We start from the raw sequence: 23514 nt of genomic DNA, 5'->3' as shown, positions 1-23514 counted from the left end.
CCCTGGTGGCGCAGTGGTTAAGAATCCGCCTACCAATGCAGGGGACACGGGTTTGAGCCCTGGTCCAGGAAGATCCCACATGCCGCGGAGCAACTAAGCCCGTGCGCCACAACTACTGAGCCTGTGCTCTAGAGCCCACGAGCCACAACTACAGAAGCCCGCGTGACACAACTACTGAAGCCCTCACTCCTAGAGCCTATGCTCTGCAACAAGAGAAGCCACCACAGTGAGAAACCCTGGCTTGTCACAACTAGAGAAAGCCCGCACGCAGCAACGAAGACCCAATGCAGCCTAAAGTAAATAAATTAATTAAAAAAAAATTGATCCTGGCTTCCACCCCTAGATAGTCTCATGTGATTGGTCTGGGATGAAACCTGGGCATTAGGGCTTTTTAAAGCTCTCCAGGTGATTCTAATATGCAGTAAAGTTTGGGAACCACTACTAGAAGCTTTTCACAGTACTGGCAGCAGCATGGGGACTCATCTTCCCTAGTCCGGCTCTACAGGTGGAATTGAGAGTTATGCCAGCCAGAGTTTGATTCTCTGTAATGCAGTTCCTACTACCATTAGCAAGTCACGTCACCTCTACAACCTTCATCATTCAGAATGCCTTCTGTGGATTCTGGTGCAAACTCAGAGCTCAGGGCCAAAAAAATGTGGATTTCCCCTCCCTTTTTTCCTTTGTTCCCTCTGGGGAATAAAAGGAGAGACTCATTTCCAAATGTAGCTAGAGTACAGCACACTCTTGTTACCGAGTCCAAGCTCGCACTGCTCACCACACGACAGGCCAGTAGATCAAGAGAGGAGTTGTTGGGGCAAGGAATAGCGACTTTATCTGGAAAGCCAGCAGACCGAGGAGATGGTGGACTACTGTCCCAAAGAACTATCTTACTCGAGTTAGAATTCTTTTGTACGAAGGGCGGAGGGGGTGCGTCTGGTTATTGCAAACTTCTTGGTGTGAGAATCCTTTGTTCTTATATTGGTCTGGTCACAATGTTCCTATAAACCTCCAACAAGACATTTGTTGTTTTCTGTTCTGCAACTTTTAATCTGTATGTAAATGGGAAAGTGTTGTACCTTTAAAGGTCAGAGCCTTGAGAATGGGCTATCCTGTATATTTCAGGCTGTAGGCAGCATTCTTTTACAAAGGTGCAGAGGCAGCATGACTAAGCACAGACAACAGAGCACAAGGGTTAGAGCTGAAGGAATAGATCCAACATGGAGTCAGTTTGTTCTTCTCTGTTACACTCTGAGATGGAGCCGTCTTACAGAGGAGACAAGAGAACAGAGCAGTGTCCACGACCCCCCAGGTAGCCCCACTCTCTCTCAGGCATACACAGCCGGGCCTGTTTTAGGCCTGTGAGAAATCAATGTGGAAGGTCAAGTTCCGCCCAGCAGGGCCCGCTGTAGGAGTATGAGAGGTCCTCCTGGTGTCCTAGTTCCCAGCCCTGACTTCCCCACCTGTTCCCTGTGTCTCAGTCCCTCCCGCCCAGGGCCCCATCTGCAGCTCCTACCCTGGACGCTGGGGCTCACCCTACATAGGTTCTGCTGGTTTAATCAGGGTTTTGAATTCTTTCCTTCAGACTGCCAGGCCTCTCCATGTGACCTTCTGCCCACCTCCCTTCGTCCCAAGTGCGTGCGCCACCATGGTAGCCATGTCTAATCTCTGGGTCCAGACAAACGTCTACAATTTCACAGAAGACAGCCCCTGCCCCTTTGGCCCTATAACACCACCACTCTGAACCTGGATGTTTCTAGAATGGTGGTGAGACATTGGGGATAGCACCCTACCAAGGCCAGCTTCACGGGCTTGTGACCCATGCAGTCACAGAAGGCCCTGGGCTGGGTTTCACCTTCTGCCGTCTTGAAGTTCTTAATCATGTTGGAAGGAGGGCCCCTGCATTCTCATTTTGTACTGTCCTTGCAAATTATGTAGCTGGTCAAGCACGTGACAGAGAATCAGAAGACCTGGTGTGAATCGCACCTGGCTTACACCTGAGAAGCGTTTGACCTTGGCCCAGTTATTCTTCCTCTCTGGGCATTTACAAAGAGGAGGTGGGCGGGGTCAAACTCCGTCTATCTCAGCGGCTGTGAAGATGAAATAAGGTAACAGATGAGTGTCAGCACGTGGCACACAACGGGTTCCTTAGCAACTAACACTTCTCTTTTTCCTAGTGTTCCAGATCACAAACTGCTAAATCTAAAAGACATTTCCTTCCTTTCTGTTTCAAAGGGATTTTAAACTTTTATTTTCCTATCCAGCGATATATGCCAAAAGGACAGATTTAGCGGGTTTTCAATGATTTTTCTTAACTCTTACTCATTACACTGGAGGACAATAGGATTCCTCCTTCTCTGTCCTTCTTCATTACATTTGAACAATATGTTGTCCAGATGGCATATGGAGTAGCATCTTTCAAGGTATTTTTAAATGATCTTCTTTTACTTATTGAAGAAGATTAGTGGGAAAAAAATTGAATTAAGGCCGTGTCATTGAAATAATCTTGGCTTACATATTTAAGGAGATTTCTAGTGTTCAAACTAATAACTCTTCCCCCAAAGAAGTCTGCCTGGATGATGTGCATGAGTGAAGACTTCATTAAGAGTCACCGAAGTTGGTTTTCAACCCAACTCTCTGGCATACCAACCATGGGCCCTGAGTAACAATAAGCCACTGTTTTGATCTCAGTTTCCTCCTTGGCAAAATGCAGATAATAATACCTGCTCCGCTCCTTCATTCTCAAGGTTGTTTTGTGGATCAAATGAGCTATTCGTGGAAGCATTTTGAAAATTTTTGAATGCTGTACATTTTTCAAGTTTGGATTATCGATAAGACTTCCGAAGTTTAAGTGTTAACAAAAAGATTCATTTAAATCATTTGAAAGTCTCTCTGGAACAGAAATGCCAAGAGTTAGTTCTTCAACTTCTTTGGAAACGGGGACTGTATTTGACACCAGGATAACCTGTTGCCACCAAAACGATCCCCATCACTTCAATTTCACTGGAGCCAAAAGCCGTATGCATTACCCACTAAATGTCCAGAACCCTCTGAGGTTCTTTCTCAGCACATCAGTTATAATTTGATAGTTTTCCACAAAGAAATATCTTTTTCTCTATTTAATTCAATTATTTATTGAGAATCCACTACGTGCCAGGCACTGTTCTAGGCACCTGGGATACATCAGTGAATGAAACAAAATTCCTTGCCATCACAGAGCTTACCTCCTAGTATGGAGAGCAGAACAATGAAAATACGCATCAAAATAAGTAGGTTCCACAGCTCGTTAGCAAGTGATTAGTTCTATGGGGGGAAAAAAAAAGTAGAAGAGGGTGAAGGGATCTGGCTGTGGGGAGGCAAGGCTGCGATTTTAAAGCGTGTGGCCAGGATAGTCCTCTTTCAGAAGCTCACATTTGAGCAAAGACTTGAGAGAGGTGAGGGTGGGCCATACACACATCTGCAGGACAAGCATTTCAGGTTGGGGGAACAGCCAGTACAAAGGCCTCAAGCGAAAGTGGGCCTAGAGTTTTCAAGGAAGAAGGCAGCCATGTGAGAAGCATGACAGTGGGCCTCCCCACATCTTCCCCACTCTCTACCAAACAGAGAAGAGAAGGTTTTACAACTAGAGAGGATGCGGTCGCCGGGCCGTTGCCAAACACGTACACTGATGCCGAGTTTCTCTCCTATGTGCTTTTCCCACAGTCACATGACACAGGCAATCCCATTTGACGACCCTCGGTTGGAGAGCTGCCAGATCATCCCTCCGGCTCCTCGGAGGGTGGAGATGAGGAGGGACCCTGTGCTGGGGTTTGGTTTCGTGGCAGGGAGTGAAAAGCCAGTGGTCGTCCGCTCAGTAACACCAGGTAAGCACGCAGCCCCAAGGCTCGGTCTCTGGGACCATCCCCCACCCCCTGCCAGCATGACCGCTGTTCCGTTTCACAAGCTTCATACTGCTCTGTTTCAGGCTGTGGAGTCTAATTGAGTTTTCCCATCACCTGGATAGAGCCAGACCACCAGAGGGACAGAAATGGCTCTGCAAATGAGGTTTTAAACTTCCTAATCCATCATATCGCCAGACTTAGGAAAACACTGATCCATCATTTGTAACCATGGAAATGACCCACTTCTTAATGTCTGAATGCACACGTTAAGCGGCAGGCACGGTGCTGTTTTCAGTAAGCTCCCGACAAACTCCTTAGTGAAAAAGCAGAAGGTTGTGTTTAAGTTTCTCTAGGATTTAGATCAGCGGTCCCCAACCTTTTTGGCACCAGGGACTGGTTTCCTGGAAGGCCGTTTTTCCACGGACGGGGCGGGGGCATGGTTCAGGCAGTCATGTAAGCCATGCTTCAGGCGGTAATGCAAGCGATGGGGAGCAGTGGGGAGCGGCAGATGAAGCTCCACTCGCTAGCCCGCCACTCACCTCCTACTGTGTGGCCCGGTTCCTAACAGGCCGCCGACCGGTACCAGTCTGCAGCCCGGGGGTTGGAAACCCCTGATTTAGATCATTGGGGTGGTTGGATTCTTTTACAGAGGTGTGCTCCCCTCCCTTTCCACTAGAGGCAGAATGTATTTCGCCACCCCATTGCTGTTGGGCTGGACCAGGTGACTGACTTTGGCCAATGGCATGTTAGCAAAGATGACATAAGCAAAGGCTTGTAATATGCTTGTGGAGTTGAGCTCGTTTCTTGGGTTTCTGCCACGGCCATAAGAGGAGTTTCCCTGAAGTGGCTATTACCCCTTCACAGCCCGAGCCCCAAAATGAACACGTGGGGCAACCAGCCTGCAGCCTAGAGCTAAGTACAGGCTGACCTTCGGTGTACAGCACAACTGCCCAGCCCAGCCTGCCCTTGATCAGCCAATCCACAGTCATTCGAAAGACCCATAAGCATGAGAGGAAACCCTACTGGGTTTTGGGGGTGTCTTGTTATACAGTAAATGCTGCCTGATACAGTGTGTGGCACATCTCTTAAATTCTACCACACGGTCAGATAATTAACGTACTTGTTCTCAGTCATTCTCAGTATATAGATGTTCCACCATCAGCGCAGCTGAATGTAGTGGACTGTGATGCCGTTGCCTGATGTGGGCCCCTGTGCCTTCCAGAAACAGTGCTCTAATGTTTATTTATTATATGTATTTATATACTTATTTTAATGGACTTGTACTGGATTTCTTTTCAGACAAAAGGAAAGTATCTTCTATGCTGTCTTTCTCCGGGATTTTGCAAATCAGTAACAGAGTTCAAAAGTAAAACGCTGTAGTCAAGAGCGCAGACTATGGCGTCAGACCCCCTGGGTTTGATGGACTTGAATCCTGCCTCTGCTCCTTATTAGGTTTTTTTTAGCTTCCGTGATAACTCCCCTACATTTCAGTTTGATGTAACTTCTCTATATCCTTTGGATAATGAGGATCATAGTGTCTACCTTCTAGGGCTAAGGGAGGGAATGAAATGCATTGGAAGGGTGCCAGGTACATACTTAGTCCAGGAATGTATATTATTATTATTATTATTATTATTATTATTAAACTCTAAAATATTTGGTTAGTTGAGTCTGTCAGTTAAGGGAAATGAAAGCCAACTAGTGAGCTAGTATAGATTATTAAAGTTGATTCCATTTTTCCTCATTTTGACACACTCTGCCCGAGGGCAAGCACTGCAAATACAGTCAACGCCTTTAGGCTTGTGCAGGAAAGCGTAAGTTCCCTGTTCACTCCTACCGCTGCCTCACCACACAACTTCTTACTTTGTCTGCTGAGCTTTTTATTTCATTAGCTATAGATCATAGTTGTTGAACTCAATACAACTGAGAATTTTATTCTCAAAAATAAAAGAGATTTGTTGTTTTTTATAATAATGAAATAATCCATATGCTTTCCTGAAAAAAGGAAACAATGTAGACAGTATAGAGTTTTTTAAAAAATCACCTGAGTTTCTACTACCGAGAGTTAACCATTATTAACATATATAGAGAGAGCATATATATAGTAGACAGTTTTGTGCATACATTTGCATATAGTATGTATCTCATATACATATAATGTATTACATGTATGTATATGTGTATGTGTGCATATAATGTATTACATGTATATATATGTATATGTGTGCATACACATATTTTTTTCCTAAATGGTGTCCCATTTAGCGTGCAGTTTTGTAACAGTGGGACACTTTAACATCTCTGGTTATGGGATTCTCCAAAGTGCATGTCCTCCCCAGAGCCAACTGGAGATTTGGGTCTGGTTTTTCGCTTTCTTGTATTTATCGCCTTATTATTCCTTCATCCTTTTCCCTTCCTTGCCCTCAACTTTCCTCAGAGTCAGACTCTCTCACCTACTGTTCGACAATTTTGAGAAGAATAGAAAAAGTGCAAACTAAGGTCAAAGAGCACTGTTTTCAGTCATGTTTATGAGTGAAAATGCTGGTCACATAAACTGTGTCTATCATAAAATGACTCTACTGAGTGATTCCAATGATAAGTGATTCCAATGGTAAGACCAGATTTTTCTATAGTAGACAAGCCAGCTTTCAGAGTAAAGGGCATGAGCGTTCTCTGAAGTGTGCCCCTGTTTCATGTTCTGGAAGGAACTGTGTGTTGCTTCCTCCCATAATTCTTGCTCAAACGAGAGTATTTCCATTTGATCAGAAGCATAGGTCAAATGTAAGACGAAACCCTGTTCATCTGCACATGGTTTTCTCATCAGAGGACTAGTTAACATCACTCTCCAAACAGTTCAGACTTTTTTCTGTATTTGACCAGCATCTGACGTCTAACCATTTCTTTGACTGAATTTGAGTCATTGCTCATATGTAATCCAATCGTCATCAAAACTCCCTCAGGTGATTGTCAGAATTCCTTATGTGTGCAAACACTGAAGGTGTTTAGAGTTCCCTCATCTTGAAATGAATATGAGTTCCATATTCTGGCTGTGAAGTGTTCGTTTCAATTACTAAATGAAGTAAAAGTGATAATATTTGAAAGATAACATTTCAGCTGTGCCTAGTATCCAGATAGACCTCTGGAAATAAAATTAAAATCCCAGTACCATATAGCACCAGATCAGTATTGGGGAGTAATTCCATTAGACACGTGAAGATAATCCATATTATCGAAGCATTTGTTTTTAGGTCTTATTTAATACAGATGTGTGCTTCATGCAGCTGTGTCTTTATGTGTCAGGAGACCTGGCAGTGACCAGTTTTTGAGTTATAGGAGCAAGTTCAAAAGAGATGTTGGCCACCTTGAACTTGGAAGTGTCCACAGACCTAAGCTGACATCCAGTTCAACCCTTCCAGGCAATTCTTTCCCCTTTGTGAGCCTCAGGTATGTCATTATATGCAAAGGATTATAGCATTTAGAGAGGTTACTAGTTAGAACACTTAGCCTGTTGCCTGGTACACAATAAATGCTCAACAAATATTCGTTCTCTACCTCCTCCTTGGAAAAACATTTGGAAGAGGCTGTGACGGATCAAGACAAAAACATGAGTCCTCTGTGGTCACACGTGAGCCCCGCCACAAACATCCCAGCACAGTCCAAACCACAGAAATGACCAAACGCCCTCATCTCCTAGCTGACACAGGGGACTGCTGCTTCTTTACCAATGCCAGCTTCCTTCCTCCCACCTTTTAGGCAAGAATTATTAAAATGCTCATGATAGAATTACCCCCGCTTGCTGAGAGCAAAGCCCCACTTTCTTGAACCCTCCTCCCCAAGCATGTAAGTTAAGACCCAATCCTACAAGCCCTTCCTAGCACCCTCGTGTTCAGCTGCCTTACGGGCCACCACAGAGTGCCATTTCCCTGGTTGTACAGAGTAAGTAAATGCAACTGTGTTCAAATCCAGGTGTGCTCAGGTGGTCGCAACTCTGGCTGCCGGGGGTCAACTGACTGGCTACCTGTCGGGGGAATACCTTCTTCTAAGGGTCCCGATACTCAGGGTGTGGTCAGCTGGCTGGCAGCCTCAGCAGCCCCTGGGATCTTGTGAGACATACATTATGTCACCCCGCACCCCTCCTCACCTACAGAATCGGTCTGCAGGGCAACAGGGTCCCGGGTGATTGATTCATAAGCCTGTTAAAGTATGGGAAGCATTGCCAGTCTCAGCCTTACCTGAGAAGTTTGAGAGGAATGTTGATACCTGAGTCCTACCTCCGGAGCTTCTGATGTCATTGGCCAGGGTGCAGCCTGGGCCCCAGGAGCTTCTGCAAAGCTTGCCCCTTCCCGGTTCTGTCTAGTGTGGAGAAGGACGATGGAGAGAACACCCATTCTCTGGGTGGGTTTTGTTTTTGCTGAGAGCACCCATTGCTCACAAGGAATCATGACAGGGAGAGGAGGCTACAGATGGATGGATGACCAGTGGTCTGTCTTCTCACCTGCTCTTCACTCTCATTTGTCTCCAGGTGGCCCCTCCGAAGGCAAGCTGATCCCGGGAGATCAGATTGTAATGATCAACGATGAGCCGGTTAGTGCCGCGCCGAGGGAACGGGTCATCGACCTGGTCAGGTAGGCGACTCACTCACTGGGGCCCCGTCCGGTGGCTGTGCAGCTCTGAGACCTCACCCCACGGAGGAAGCGCTTCCCATGGGCCTCTTCGGGGCAGAAACACCAGCTGACACGTTCATCTTGAAAATGCTGTTGGCACTGCCCTCTAATGTAAAAAACCAGGCTAAGTAAGCAGAGACACGTACTTGCCCACTCTGTTAACATTCGGCGTACATAGGCTGAATGAAACAGTCCTATTTCCATTGCTCCATCCAAGGGCTGCATTTTGGTTTCCTTCCAAAATTACTAACACGTTGATATTCCATAATCAAGGAGATCAGCATGCAATACTTTTCTAAACATAATCCCATGGATACACAAACATACAGTTCACCGATTTTTCATGCTTGACTGATTCATTACTGAATTTTGAAATCTTCAACAAAGGAAAAAGGATCATTAGGTCAAAAGTAGGACAGTTTTGAAAATGTGCTTGGTTTATTGGTTTAGTTTCAGTGTAGATGTACATCATTTGTTATGTGATATTCTTACGGGGGCGCCAGAAATGTATTTTATGTGATGTTAAAATATTGGTCAAGAATCTTCTTCGAAGCCCACCAGAGTTATACTCCCATGGTGAATTTAGGACAAAAGGGGTCTTTAGAAGTTTTCCCGATGAAGCTGTGTCTGTTGGATGCGTGGACCCCCTCATGCTGCGGGCACTGGGGGATACTGACTGGCTTGCGTGGCATCTGTCTTTTATAAATGGATCTTTTGAGGCGAGATGGAATCAGAAGTTAAGGCTCTCAGAACACTTCACACCGAGAAGGGGATCTTCGAACATTTATGCTCTCTCATAACAAAAGGTACCTCTGTACCCTGAGAAAGGCAAAAAGTAGAGTATTTCTGGGGTTTTCTGGAGAAAGTTGCTTTCCCAAGCCTAGTTCAGCTTCTGCTTTACACTGAAGTGCTGGATGGTCACACCTCCTGGGAAGAACTGGGACAAGGGTGAGAAGACAGAGAAATAGAAATAGAGAAGGCCTACTTCTAGGGTAACCGACCGTCCCAGTTTTAGCAGGGAAGGGCCCACATCCTGAGACGGCCCTCTGCCCCCAGATGGTGGGCCTGGTCACCCTACTTTAGTGTAGGCTCCAGAGAGTGGAGCCCTCGCAGCTGGCTGGCAAAGTGCCTGTCCTCATTGGGGCGTCCAAATCTCTAAAGGAAGTTCCTACATGGGAGCGGGCCCTGCGCCTCGTGTTGGGCACCCGGGGGCACTCACCGCCATTCTTCCTGGGGACCAGGAACACAAGGGTCAGGAGCGATGCCGCATTTTGTGCCCTTGGGAGGGAGCTGCAGTGTGACCCACTGGAACCACTTCTCTCTTGAGATGCGTGTGGGTGTCAGTGGGAACACACCTCGTGCGGGCGGGCTCTGAGCCTTATGTGGGCTTGCATCCTGGAGCGCCATGCTGGGGCTGACGACAGGTTGCACGGTCATCGTGTTGTCCCCTAGGCACACGCTTCTGTGATCAGTCCTATTGATTTCTGTGCTCAGAGGGTGGCAGAAGAAATAAACTATCTCTGTTTGTGTTTGCTGTGACTGAATTGCTGGCTGCAGGACAGAAATGGAGAAAAAGCCATCTAAGCATGTGATCATGTCCTAGCCATCCTTCCAGGGCATTTAGAAAGATTTTTTTTCCAAAAGAGATTTTCCCTTCTGGTTTAACGCATTGTGGAAGAAAATGGCATCTCTGTAAACAGAAGTCTCTATCGGACTTTTTATGTAATGGAGCTCAATGAAGATTTGTTGGATAGATGAACCAATTAAAAGAAGGGAGAGCAGACAACAGCTTGTGGTCCAAATCCAGCCTGCCTGCCACCTGTTTCGGACAGCCCAGCAGCTAAGAATGGTTTTTGCAATTTTTAAAGAGTTGGGCCAAAAATAAGAGAATATTTTGTGACACAGAGAAATCATATAAAATTCAAATTTCAGAGCCCATAAATAAAATTTTCTTGGAATCCAGCCACACCTGTTCATTTACATATGATCTAAGAAGGCCTTCTCCCTGCCGTAGCAGAGCTGCGTACTCGCGGCAGAGAGCTGGGGCCCGCAGAGACGGAAATGTTGACTCTCTGGCCTTGCCTGAAAAGGTATGCTATACCCTGCTTTAGGAAATATTAAGGTAACCAATCACATTTTCTTTGGTTAAGTCAGATTTAGATTAAAACCCCAAATCATATACACAGAGAATTTCTCTCCGGATGGGGTTGTGATTAAAACAAGATTCCCACATACTTGATGACGGGGTTGTGTTTGAAATGGGTTGGCGTGGAAATCATGCATGCTTTTTAAGCAAGTACAGAAAACTCTCTTGCCCTTGTCACAACCCGTCCCCTCCCCATCCCCGGAGTTGGGGAGAGAGAGCTGAACCCTCTCTGGGTGAACTGTGGCTTCTCTGATTAGCATTGGCTGTCGCCTCCCTTCACGTCCCCAGTACCTACGTGCTGGCTCTTCTGTGAGGCTCATCTGTGGGTTCTTTGGTGGCAGGAGAGGAGAGTACCCTCTTGGCACTAGCTTTCCTACAAGACCTCTTGGGTACGGCACCAGCCAGACCGGCTGTTCTTCAAGATGTCCATTTGACCTCATCCCAGAGGGGACGACGTGAACTCTCGTGGCCTTGCGGCCTTCTCACAGCTCCATGGTTCTCCCCAACCCTTTCCAGAAGGAGAGGGGGAGAGGAGGAGGTGGCTGGCAGGAGCTCATCACTTTGGACCTCCTCTTAGAAAGTTCTGGCGAATGCCATTTGTTTGCAGTTGACTTTAGAATGTGGTCTGAGTGTCCCTTGGCTGGTGTCTCACTGCTAGGTGACAAGGACACAGTTTGAATCAGGAATGATGCTTGATGTTGTAGAATCAGGTGACCTGGATCCCGAGTTCCGTGAGAGCAGAGACCTTGTCTGTGTTGTCCTCTGCCATGTCCCCACAGCCTGGCCCAATGCCAGGCCCATAGGAGGTGCCCACTAACGATGTGTTGAGAGCAAGTGTGCTCTGAAGAGCGCTCTTCGGAAATGACCGATTTAGATGGTTTTCCCCAAGCCCTCCTGCAGCTGTTCTGTGAGTTTGAATGTCAGCTAATGAATCCATCCCTCAGAAAAACATTCATTTTATTCACCGGTTTATCACACGTTCTCCGGCACATACTATAGATGCAGGCCACCAACCTAGGCACCCCATCCACGGGGACAGGTGAGCCAAAGCCTTCAGGGAGCTTACGTGACACCTGTTCAGGTGGGACCTCTCAAGACGGACAAGTCCCCCATTGGCCACTTGAGGGAATTGTCAGATTTGAAAGGATTTTGCTGGTGATAAAAACACATCGGCCCAGATGCTACTGAGGTGGTGAACACGCCATCCTAAAACTTACTCCCTTTTAATCTCAAGGCAATAAATTTAACTTTATAAAAGTAACAGGGTGCTTTATTTAACCAAATAAATCTAAGTCCAGTGATACAGTGCAATTCACACAGGTGAAATGCAGCTGGTGTGGAGTTATTGTGTTGAAGAGCAGGTACCTTCAAATTCATTAAACCAGAATTTTGAAATAATGTATTTCTTCTCAATAATGAAAAAGTTAATCCATTAGAAAATTTTCCTGTGCCTTCCCATCAGTTTAGTCATCTATCTGCCGTATGTATACTAACCTGAAAATTCAGCTCTTGTAAAATAATCTCTTTTTTATTAGGCTTCTCAGCTGATATTAACATCTGTATCTTACACAAGATAAAGTCCCTTTCTGTTTGGAAAAATGCCTCATTTTCTTAGGCACTGAGGGAATTTGGGAAAACACTCATCATTTTAATAACACTATCAAATCCTCTCTTTAAAAATTGGCATCCGTTTACTTGCCTACGTGGTTTGGTCTTATTTTGTTCTTTTTTTTCCCATTGCCACATCTGCTCATGGATCATTTTTTGGTTCCAGATACATTTGTGTTTCTTTGTGGATTATTTTTCTTATCATTCGGCTGCTCTATTGTAAATTTTTTTTTTCTTGAGAAAATGAAAGAGTTTCTTGGAGACCAATTTACTGCTATAGTAACCACATTTGGGTTTTTTCATGTATCCTCAAAAAGAGCTATAATTGCTGCACTGAAATTAGATGAGTTCCGTTCATTTCATAGTTTTCTAAATTTTTAACTCTAACTCATACTTTGTAGTGGTGGAGGAGTGAAATCTTTGAAGAATTCATGCCCTTTGCAAATTACCATATCTTTCTTCTTTAGAAGTATCCAGGGATAATTTCCCTTGGCTTTTCACTAGACAAGTTAACTTAAAACAGTCTCCAAAATTTTATTTTTAAAAACTATAGCGTATAATTGCTCATGGACATTATGATTCATGCTCCATCCCCCGAGGCTAGCCAATCTAATTAAATTCATTTTAAAATTTATTTATTTAATTAATTTACAGTGCTCACAATTAGTGAGTATTACCAAGTAGCAAATGTCATGTAGAGTGCTGGGAATGTATAAATACCTAAAACATGATTCCTGCCCTCAAGGAGGAGACTTCTAGTTAATTGCACCATATTTGGGGGGCGGGTGGTGTTGGGTGGGAATGTTTGGTAGGGGTGGACAAGGACACGCAGGGATGTAGTGATGTGGTAAAGGGTAGCCGCTGGCCCAGTGTGGAAGGGCAGGTTTATGCATGGAGAGAGGGTCGTAAAATAGATCTTCCCCTTGTCTCTGGGAGCCCCAGACCCTCCTGAAGGACACTCCCTTTCCAGCTGGCAGACACGGAAATATCCATTGCCCAGATGCCGTCCTGGACCACAGTCTCAAAACTTCCTCCCGCCGTCCCTCAATCACCTCATCAAGGCAGCAGCAGAAATCTGGCTCACGTTAGGTGGGAGGTGCTAGTCTCGGGATTCGGGAGCCACCTGAGAATCTGATAAACACCATGGACTTACATACCTCCACCCAGAAAACTCCACATGTCTACATAGTCTTGCGTGTAATATCAGAAGGTTCCTTGACACCCCCCCGCCCCCCGAGGCCAACCCCAGTTTCAGAGCCCTAGCAGCTGACTCTGGAAATACTGGCTCCCTTTCCATTGTAGCAGTAGAAGCTGAGGGCTGCCCACCCCATAATAAGAAGGCCCAAGGCTTGAACTGGAAACTAGTTCCGCCTTCTCCCCTCCTCTGAAATGGGGCAGCTAACTATTCCTCCATCTGTCTTCTCTCATCACCTAAGCTGACTATTCCAGGTGATCTAATTAATGAGCAGTGCTATAGCTATGGCCCCATCTACACAAGGTTGCCCTCATCTCTCACCCCTTCTCTACTAATAACCTGGAATTGGAGAGCTTTTCTTGGGAGCAGTAGGGTTCCTCCGATAAGAAAGTAACTATAAGAAATAAAAATAGATGATAAATTACTAATCACTACTTAAATTCACAGAGGATAAGAACACTAGTTTTTAGTAACATTCCTTTTACCTAAGTAACTGATATACATAAACACATGCCAACCAATGTGAAATATTCATTTTAAGACCAGGAAGATTATTCGGGAGGACTTGTGTTTTCCTGGAACACTTACGTCCCTACAAAAGCAATGAGCCAACTCACTTCTACAATCAAGATCAGAGCTTTGTGTGTAACTGTTAAGGGTAACTTTTTGACACTTAAAAATATATATTATTATAATATATAATATAGTATAAAGTAACATAAATATAATAATAATTGTTATTATCCCAACTAATAATGATGATGAGATTTAACATGTCTTAAGTCCTTGTTATATGCTAAACCTTCTGCTAAACACTTTTCCTTAGTGTTAAGACCAGCTATACTTATGTGGTATATGCTTACCGTGCCCTGTCCTGAGTACTTTCTGTGTATTAAAACTCATTCGATCCTCACAATGGTGAATGGGTACAATGCTTACCCATTTATTCTAATTTAGAGATGGGAAAATTGAGGCACAGGGAGGGTAAGGGATGTTCCCAAGATCCCATGGCTAGTAAGAGGTGGCGGGAAACCCAGTCTGGCTCCTGAGTGAATGCTCTTAACCCGACCATCATGTGTAGTCCTCACAAGAGCGAGCAAGTACTGTTAATTGTACTCACATAACAGAGTGTAAACTGAGGCTTAGAGAGGTTGAAGGAGTTGCTCAACCTGGGCACTTGCTCAGGGCCTGGAGGGGGGCACACAGTGGGAGTTGAAGAAAGCCAATACAACTTACTGGGACCAAGCTGGCTATCTGGCATATCAAGTCCTTACTTGGTGGGCCCAGCAAAGAACAGAGCTGGAAATGAGCTCCAGAACCTGGGTCTTAGTGCCTTCACCCCATAGACAGCTCCACTCCAATTTTGGATTAGACAAAAATAGCCTGTCTCCTATTCCAGGTTGGCCAAACGTTTGCCTTGATTTTAGTAGAAAGCACTCAGGAGTACCTGCTCGTTGAGGTCAGCGGGAGCCTGGCAAGCTTAATAGTGAAATAAGCCATTTAGAAGGGACCCATCTAACAATGAGATCTGTCTTTTTGTCAGTCCCTCCTCATCGGAATGATAATGGAAAGTCAAATCAGATCATGTTCCAGGAGCACTGTGTCTGCAGAAGAATATATTCGGAAGGTCACCTTCCTGTATAATTTCAGCTGGGCTTAGATGCCTCACGGTGCTGCGTAGTAAAAAAAACAAAGCAAAAACATCTACGGAGCATCCTGCACATAAAATATGCATGATGATGTATGATACAATAAAGCCTTATTATAGTAAAACCAGCAAGTACTTTCAGTGGAAACACAAAGGAACAGCCCCTTGGTATGCTGACACTACAGATTGTGGTCTCACCTAATACAGACTTGCAGCATACACATTTTCTGACAATTGGAAATTACAGATCCTGGGGAGAAAGAAGTCGGCGATTCTAGAAGATGGAAAATGTGGGAAAACGTTCTAATGTGGATAGTGTAGAAAAAAGGATTTGAGTCCATAGTTCATAAAGGTTATAATGACATATAATGATGAAAATGAATGAGAAAAATGACTTCACCCAGATTATTTTAATGTCCCTTAGATTTTCATAACCATCTCCCACTCTCTCATTAAATGTCTCCATTACTGTAGATACTTTTATGTGACTCATGTATGGAAAATAAATGTTGGAGATGGAAGAAGCAGAAAAAAATTTAAACTAGGGCATGTTTTCAGTTATCTCATATGGTTGACACTACCGCATGTCTTACCTTGTATTAACTTAACAAGTACCTTACTTGTATTAAGAAAAAAAATGGAGGAAGATAATTATTGGCCTTACGCCGTGTTCCTTTAGAACTACAAATTTATAAAGTCTTCCATGCCCTTTGTATAAGTAGCTGAAAAGAAAAAAAAAATATCTTGGTGAGCCTGTGATCAGAACATGCTTGGGATCAAGGTATAAGCCTCATTCCCTAGAGATTTTAGTAGAGGGTCTCAGGTACTCAAAGCCAGATCCTGTTTTTCTGTTTGTTTGTTTGTTAATTATTTATGTATTTATTTTTGGATGCGTTGGGTCTTCGTTGCTGCGTGTGGGCTTTCTCTAGTTGCGGCGAGCGAGGGCTACTCTTCCTTGCAGTGCGCGGGCTTCTCATTGTGGTGGCTTCTCTTGTTGTGGAGCATGGGCTCTAGGCACGCAGGCTTCAGTAGTTGCAGCACTCGGGCTCAGTAGTTGTGGCTCGCAGCCTCTAGAGCGCAGGCTCAGTAGTTGTGGCGCATGGATTTAGTTGCTCCGCGGCATGTGGGAACTTCCCGGACCAGGGATCGAACCCGTGTCCCCTGCACTGGCAGGCGGATTCTTAACCACTGCACCACCAGGGAAGCCCCCAGATCCTGTTTTTACAGGCAGCACAGTGGAGGGTGTGGTTGGTAAGAATCTCAGGCCATATACTCAGATGTGCAAGAAGTGTATTGTTATTTATCTGTTATCTGTAATAATCCAGATTTTATTTCAAATCCTTATCCTAGTATATGGTCAATTCATCCCATTTTCCATGGTGCTGAGTCTACATTTGGGGGGAGGGGGTGTAATGGGAGGAGGCACTGGGAGAGGTGAAGTGTGTCCCCTGTTTGGCCACGTCGTCCATCTCACTAGAATTCGCTGAGATATCTTTGTGCCCATCTGGTCCACCTTTGATCACTCACGTAGGCAGGGAATCTACTGTGTCATTCCTTGTCCACTGCTGTCAACCCTTCGGAAGCCATGTCTCTGTCATCTTGGGTGCACTTGCCCCTCCTGAGCCATACTGGGACACTGAATAATTCCAGGGCTAATTCCCTCCAGGATATTGTCACCTTCCGGGTTCTGACTAGGAAAGAAGACACCGTCGTTGTGTTCTTTAATCCCACAAGGCTTTGTGGAGGTTCCTAAGTGACTTTTCCCAGAGGATCAGCTTCTCAAAAGAGGGGGAGCACGCCTGTCCTTTCCCAGGCACCCACAAGTTGGTGCTCTTCTGCTCGCCCCAAGACTCTCTCCATCCCCCCCAGCCTCTCACTAGTCCCCGTTCTGGAGAGGAGGGAGCTTCACTCTCATTTATTGAATATCCTTCCTAGCCCTGAGCTCCTGGAACCTATGTATTTCTCTACTTTCTTCTGTAACACCCCTGTCCTGCAGTGATGAGTGTTTTGTGGTCTGGTCAAATGGTCAAAGAAATAGAGCTGACCAAACAGAGCAAAGAAATGGGCCTGGAGGTGAACAGCGGCGAATATTTCAAAATATTGTCCTGCTATGCATTGAGAAGACATATGGTGTAGAGATCAGAAGAATCTGAATTCAAGTCCTGCCTCTGCGTTAGATTAACTGTGTGTGACCTTGGGCAACGACTTAACTTCTATATCCCTCAGTTTCTTGACCTATAAAATGAAGACCTACCTCATAGCATTGCTGTGAGAGTTCAGTAAACCGCAGTGAGTAGAGCTCTTAGCAGGGTAAGAGCACATGAGGAACTCTTCGTAAATTTGAGTTACTGTTGTCTTTGTCCAGGTCACCATCAGCATCATCACTTAGAATTTGCACTTCTAAGGCTTTGTCTAAGGGTCGAAGGAGGTAATGTACAGGGGCGCGCTTTGTGACTTGTCACCAGCTGGTCTCTGTGTGTCAGATGCCGTCATTGCTGCTCCTGGGAGATTGGAGCACAAACCCGGAAGTCAACCAAAACCAGAGAGGATCCTGGGTAGAAATCTCATCTTTTAGGTTAAAGATAACTTGGGAAACAATCAAAAGCCCTGAAACTCAGGGTTTGCAAGGGCATCCAGGGCTCATCCCGGGGGTGCTAGAACCCAGCAGTGATTGGCAGTGAACTTGACTTGGGACCACACAGGTGTGCAGCAGTGGGATGAAGTGTGCAGTGTGTTGTGGTGGGAACAAGAGTATCATGTCAGATGGGCGCAGGGGGTGTGGAAATATGCAGGGCTATTGGCGTGTGCCCTCCTGAGGCTGACATTAGGTTAGGAATGACCTAAATCAGGGGTCAGCAAACTTCTTCTGGAAAAGACCAGATAGTAAATATTTTAGGCTTTGCAGGTCATGGTCTCTGTCACAATTCAACTCTGCCATTGTGGCATATAAGCAGCCATAAATAATATGCAAACAAACAGGCATGGCTGTGTTCCGATAAAACTTTATTTACAGAGACGAGTGTGGGCCGGATTTAGCCCATAGGCTGTTGTTTGCCAACCCCTGACTTAAGCCAGTGAAACTGAAAGAGACTTGATCTGAAGATAAGAGGACATAGAGGCAGAGAAATAAAGCAGAGGGTGCTGGACATTTTTTTTTTTTTTTTTACCAGCAATAATAATAAAGATAAAGCAAATGATATGAACTTCCTGGGCACCTAAAATCCTTTTTGGATGGTAGAGAGAAGGGAAAAAAATAATGAGACAAACAAATAGATAAACATCAAAGACTTCTGTGATGCTTTTCCTGATCCTCCCTAATCACCCCCCAAAGTAGTTAATTACTCCCATGTCTTGATGCACTGAGGGTGTGTGTGTGTGTGTGTGTGTGTGTGTGTGTGTGTGTGTTTTGGGGGGGGCTGCACCACACAACTTTGGGATGTTAGTTCCCCGACCAGGGATTGAACCCAGACCCTCAGCAGTGAAAGCGCAGAGTCCTAACCACTGGACCACCGGGGAATTCCCCTGTACATATATTTTTATTATAATCTGTACCACACAGTGTTACCGTTATATGTAAACTTGTCTTTGTCACAAGTCTGTGTGGGTTTTTTTATATATATAAATTTATTTATTTATGTTTGGCTGCATTGGGTCTTCGTTGCTGCGCGCAGGTTTTCACTAGTTGTGGCGAGCAGGGGCTACTCTTTGTTGTGGTGCAGGGCTTCTCATTGTGGTGGCTTCTCTTGTTGTGGGGCATGGGCTCTAGGTGCGTGGGATTCCGTAATTGTGGCACATGGGCTCAGTAGCTGTGGCTCGCGGGCTTAGTTGCTCTGCGGCATGTGGGATCTTCCTGGACCAGGGCTCGAACCCGTGTCCCCTACATTGGCAGGTGGATTCTTAACCACTGCGCCACTAGGGAAGTCCCAGTCTGTGTGTTTCTTAATGACAGGCACCAGGATTAAGGTAGCACTAGCTGCTGTAACAAATACAAAGCCATACAAAGGTTCAGTCACGCTAGGAATTTATTCGTCAATCACATAAATTCCTGATGGAATGCGTACTCCTGATTGCTGGATAGCTCTCCTTAAGGGGGTAATCTGGGGGCCTAACTCAGACCCTCTCCCTTTTGCGACTTTGCCATCTTCAACACCTAGCTCCTGGTTTGTCCCCGTCAAAGTGCAGAAGGGGGGAGGGTGGGAGGGAGGGAGACACAAGAGGGAAGACATATGGGAACATATGTTTATGTATGACTGATTCACTTTGTTATAAAGCAGAAACTAACACACCATTGTAAAGCAATTATACTCCAATAAAGATGTTAAAAAAAAAAATGCAGAAGGGGAAGAGGCTGGAAGGACCTTGGAAGATTTCTTCAGGTCAGGCCCAGAATGGGGTACAGCACTTGTGCTCCCCTTCCTATGGCAAGAAGGCAGCCACATGGGTGAATCTACCTACACACATTTCAAGCCAGAAGCAGGTCCATTGCTTGTCTCATGCTTTTGCGTACTGTGTTGATTTTAGCCTTGACACATCATATGTTCCAAACATCTCCATCACTCCATCAGTAGCATTTACTTGTATCATCTCTGTCTGCCTCACTTCTACTGACTTCACTGTTCTCAGTCTCCTCACATCACCTTAGTCTCCATTCACAGATTTGAAAGAAGGTATTTGGTAAGTGGTTTAAATTCTCCTTTTGGAATAAACCTGCCCCCCATGTCTTAATCGAGTGTCACGTCATATACCGAACATAACCAGAATCACATTTATGTCCACACTTAAGATGATCTCTAGTTTTACGTTAAACTCAATAACTTGTCTTTCCTCTGGGAAAAGTGTTTGCTGCCCTTCTGTATGGGGTTCTAAGGGTTATATTTATGCCCTATGTGATCATTTACGTATGAACTTGAAGATAAACATCCTTCTCCTTTTGTAACTGAATCAGCATCCGTGCTGTGTACTATCACTGTGCCCCCTTCTTGTCCTTAAGATGCAGAGAGTGTGGTAGTGCAAAATAGACCTGCACCTGGGAGCGAGAAGATCATGGTTCTACACCAGGCATCTCCCAAGCAGCTCTGTCAATATGAGCGTGTAACAGCTTGAGAGTCCTCACCCCTCAGAAGGTGGGGGTGGGGAACCATTGGCGTCCCATCTGAGACCATTTTTCATTGTACAGCTCTCTCTGTCTTTGAATGGCAGGGCATTTAACCTCTGCGGCCTCTTATCCTCTGAATCCTGGCGGTAGTCCCCAGTCACTGGCGGTAGTCCCCAGTCACTGGCGGCGCCCCTACCCCACTGAGGACCACTGCAGGTGATTGATATGAAATGCTTCCAGCCTAAGCGTACTGTGATCAGTAGTCAGCACATCTTACCTTCTTCTCAAGAGGGTGCAATTTTCAAATTCCTGCAGGTGAATGGTTCCAGTGGGTGGAAGGTTCCAAGATGGCAGAATATCCATGAGATGATTGAGAAGAGAGGAGAGAGGTAATGAGGCAAGTCCTGTCCCTGTTCCCAAGCAACAGAGCAGGGAGCAGGGACCAGGGACCAGGGACCAGGGAGGTAGCAATTATCAAGATCCACCCCTCTCCCTGCTGGGAACCCAGCTGGTGTGGTAGCAGAGACCCCCATGTTCATAAATAAAATGGTAGGACAGTGGATTTTAGTTACAAATAGGATCTATTAAAATGTACTGGCTTACAAATCTGAGGCAGAAAAGGATTCTTTGAACAAGTAAGAGATTTTGTACTCCCTTGACACTCTTTTGCCACCTTGTTTTTTCATGCAAACAGAAGCTGCTGAAACAGGCACTTGAACTGAAATTAAAAAAAAAAAAAAAGGAAAAGGGAAGCAGCCACCATTTGCTAAGCCCTTTTCTGAGCCACAGACACAAATCCTGGCACATCTCTGTGACTGGGGGTCATTGGACTCAATTTATGGTTAAGGAAACGGGATCAGACAAGTGCTAACTGAATGCAAGGCTCTGTACTCTACTAGAAAGTTCTGTAATTTGGTCAAGGTCAGTTGAGCAATACTTGATGAAGCCAGGAAGTCAGCCCAATGTCCACTCCCTGTTGCCGCTTGTTGTCTAAGGGACCCTTAGACACTGAGCAGGCCAATCTGCAGTGGATGTGTGGATTCAGCCACCAGAGGATCTTTCCTGAATAGTGAGAGCTGAATAACACCCCCAGGACCCTTGCATGACCCACGCAAGAGGGGAACTCTCCCAAGACAAAACTGAGAATGTTTCCCACCAGCCAACTGGGCAGGGGTTCAGAGTAAAAGTACATTATTTAGAAATAGAAAGAAGTGGGATGTTTCTTACAACTAGTGTAAACTACCTAGTCTTCTGTTTTAATGTTGGATAAAATGCAGAAGCAAGGAAAATGGGGACTTTCTTTAGTGCCATTTGTCCACTCTGAAATACTTTTCAATTCCACATGCAAACATATGAGCTCATGTCTCTCAGATTGGCCTTAATTTCAACACCTTTGCTTATTATTAGTATTCTGTGTGTTTTAAATCAGTCTTTATTAAGTGTGCCAAATTATATACCACCATGTAGTAGACATTAAAAAGCAGTCAAGAAGCCATTTGATAACACCTGAAAAGATAAAATATAGACTCATTTTCTCCATGTGATATATATGGTTAGACAAAAAAGTACCCCCAAACTGTAGATCTTGTCATTTAGACAGAAGCAATTGTAATGTGTTATGATTCCAAATAGGATTTCACTTTTATTTCAACATCTTTGCTTTTTTGTATTCTGAGAATCTCCAGCCTAAACGACCAAGGTGAAATTTGTTACCGATTCTAGGTCAAGTAATAAAGGACCTTGAAAACAAAAGGTTTGTTAATTTTTCCCCCATGTGAGAACTTATCACTGTTAAACATCCTTCTTTCCCTTTTAGCTCCTTGCTGCTGTTTTATTTATATTTTTATGCACAAAAGAGTCTACATCTCTGTGTCTAATAAATGGGATTGCTTTGTGAGCTGAGCATTCTTGGAGTTTTACAAGTAGCATGTCGGAGCTGAGTTTTCATCACACGCTCCAAAACCCTACCCCAGGGTGTTTTCATTTATATTTAATGTTAAATGAAGGATATTAGAGGTGGAACAGACTGTTCTTCATTCAACCCAATCAACCACATCAGCTCACTCTGAATTCCGGAAATAACATTTGGAATGTTCTTTCTGATAGAGCACTTCAGGGTATTTGGGTAACTTAGAGCTTGGTAATTTTAAAACTGAATAGCTAAACACAATAACAAAGGAAACCTCTTTGGGGATTTATAATAAAAAAATACCACGTTTGGAGAAAGCTTCCAAAAGTGCGAAGATTTAAAAAAAACAAAACGCACATTTCTCACCCTTTAGTTTCCTGTGTGTATTATGTTTCTTAACCACTGTGAGGTACCAGTTTCCATTATTTGGCAAAGCAGTAAAATATGTGGGAGGGCCTTAAAAGTAGCCTTCCCCTGTAATTTGTTTTCCTTCCCCGTGAAGTCCCTCTCCTTAGGCCCTCAAGTATACAGTATGTCCTAGAAATAGCATAGCTGTGATTAATAAGAGCCTTTCAGGTAGAAGTGAAATGTAATTCAAACTGGCTTAAACAAAAAAAGGGAATCTGCTGGCTGGTGGGACTCAGAAGGATGTGGGGTGCAGGTGATCAGGCACAAGGGAATTGGGAATCCTTCGCCCTCCATCTCTTGGCTCCGCCCACTTCCTGCCCTGGCTTCTTTCTCTGGAGCGCTCTCTCCCAGTAGTGGTAAGGCTGAACCACAGCTCTAGACTTGCATGCCACCAGCCTAACAACCCAAGTGGGTGAAAGACCACCATTTCCTACTAAATCCACCCACACTTCCCAGACGGGACTTTCGCTGGCCAGGTATGGTGACACTCCAGCCATAAACGAGAGATTGGCACTCAGGGAGTGGACTGTGCGTTGGCTGGGGGGCGTTGGCGGAGAGGGGCTAGGTCCAGGTCATGCAGTGGAGATGGGATCAGCCCTACCTGGATTATCAGTATCTAAGAGCGGGGAGGTTGGTTCTGCAAAGGAAATCTGGTGGCTGTTACTAAAACAATGGAAACAACTGCCACTACAGCTAGTCACTCGTGGCTGCAAGTTGTTTTGGACGCATTTTATTGTGGAAGATTTTGAACAGGATCCTAAGTGTGGAGAATAGCATAGTGAACCCATGTTCCCATCACCCAGCTTCACGGCCAATCATCCATAACCAAGACACTTGCCCACCCTTGGATGACATTGAAGCAAATTGCAGACATTGCGTCATTTCATCTATAATAATGCAATATGTGTCTCTAAGGAATAGCATTCTTCATAAAAAATAAAATCCCGCGATAGCATTATCGTA

General features: G+C 44.9%; 1 protein-coding gene across 1 annotated transcript in view; it reads left to right on the top strand.

Moving 5' to 3' along the window:
• The window catches only part of FRMPD4 (FERM and PDZ domain containing 4), a 182926-nt gene that overhangs the window by 78702 nt on the left and 80710 nt on the right, over nucleotides 1-23514 (top strand). Inside the window, exons 2-3 of the mRNA XM_060002885.1 lie at nucleotides 3700-3860; nucleotides 8401-8503. Coding sequence (XP_059858868.1) covers nucleotides 3700-3860; nucleotides 8401-8503 — 264 coding nt within the window. The remainder of the gene's footprint in view (nucleotides 1-3699; nucleotides 3861-8400; nucleotides 8504-23514) is intronic.

This window comes from Delphinus delphis, chromosome X (genome assembly GCF_949987515.2).
Source record: "Delphinus delphis chromosome X, mDelDel1.2, whole genome shotgun sequence".
In the NCBI taxonomy this organism is placed as follows: domain Eukaryota; kingdom Metazoa; phylum Chordata; class Mammalia; order Artiodactyla; family Delphinidae; genus Delphinus; species Delphinus delphis.
Note: the sequence above shows the minus strand (reverse complement) of the source record. Positions and strands in the feature narration are given on the sequence as shown.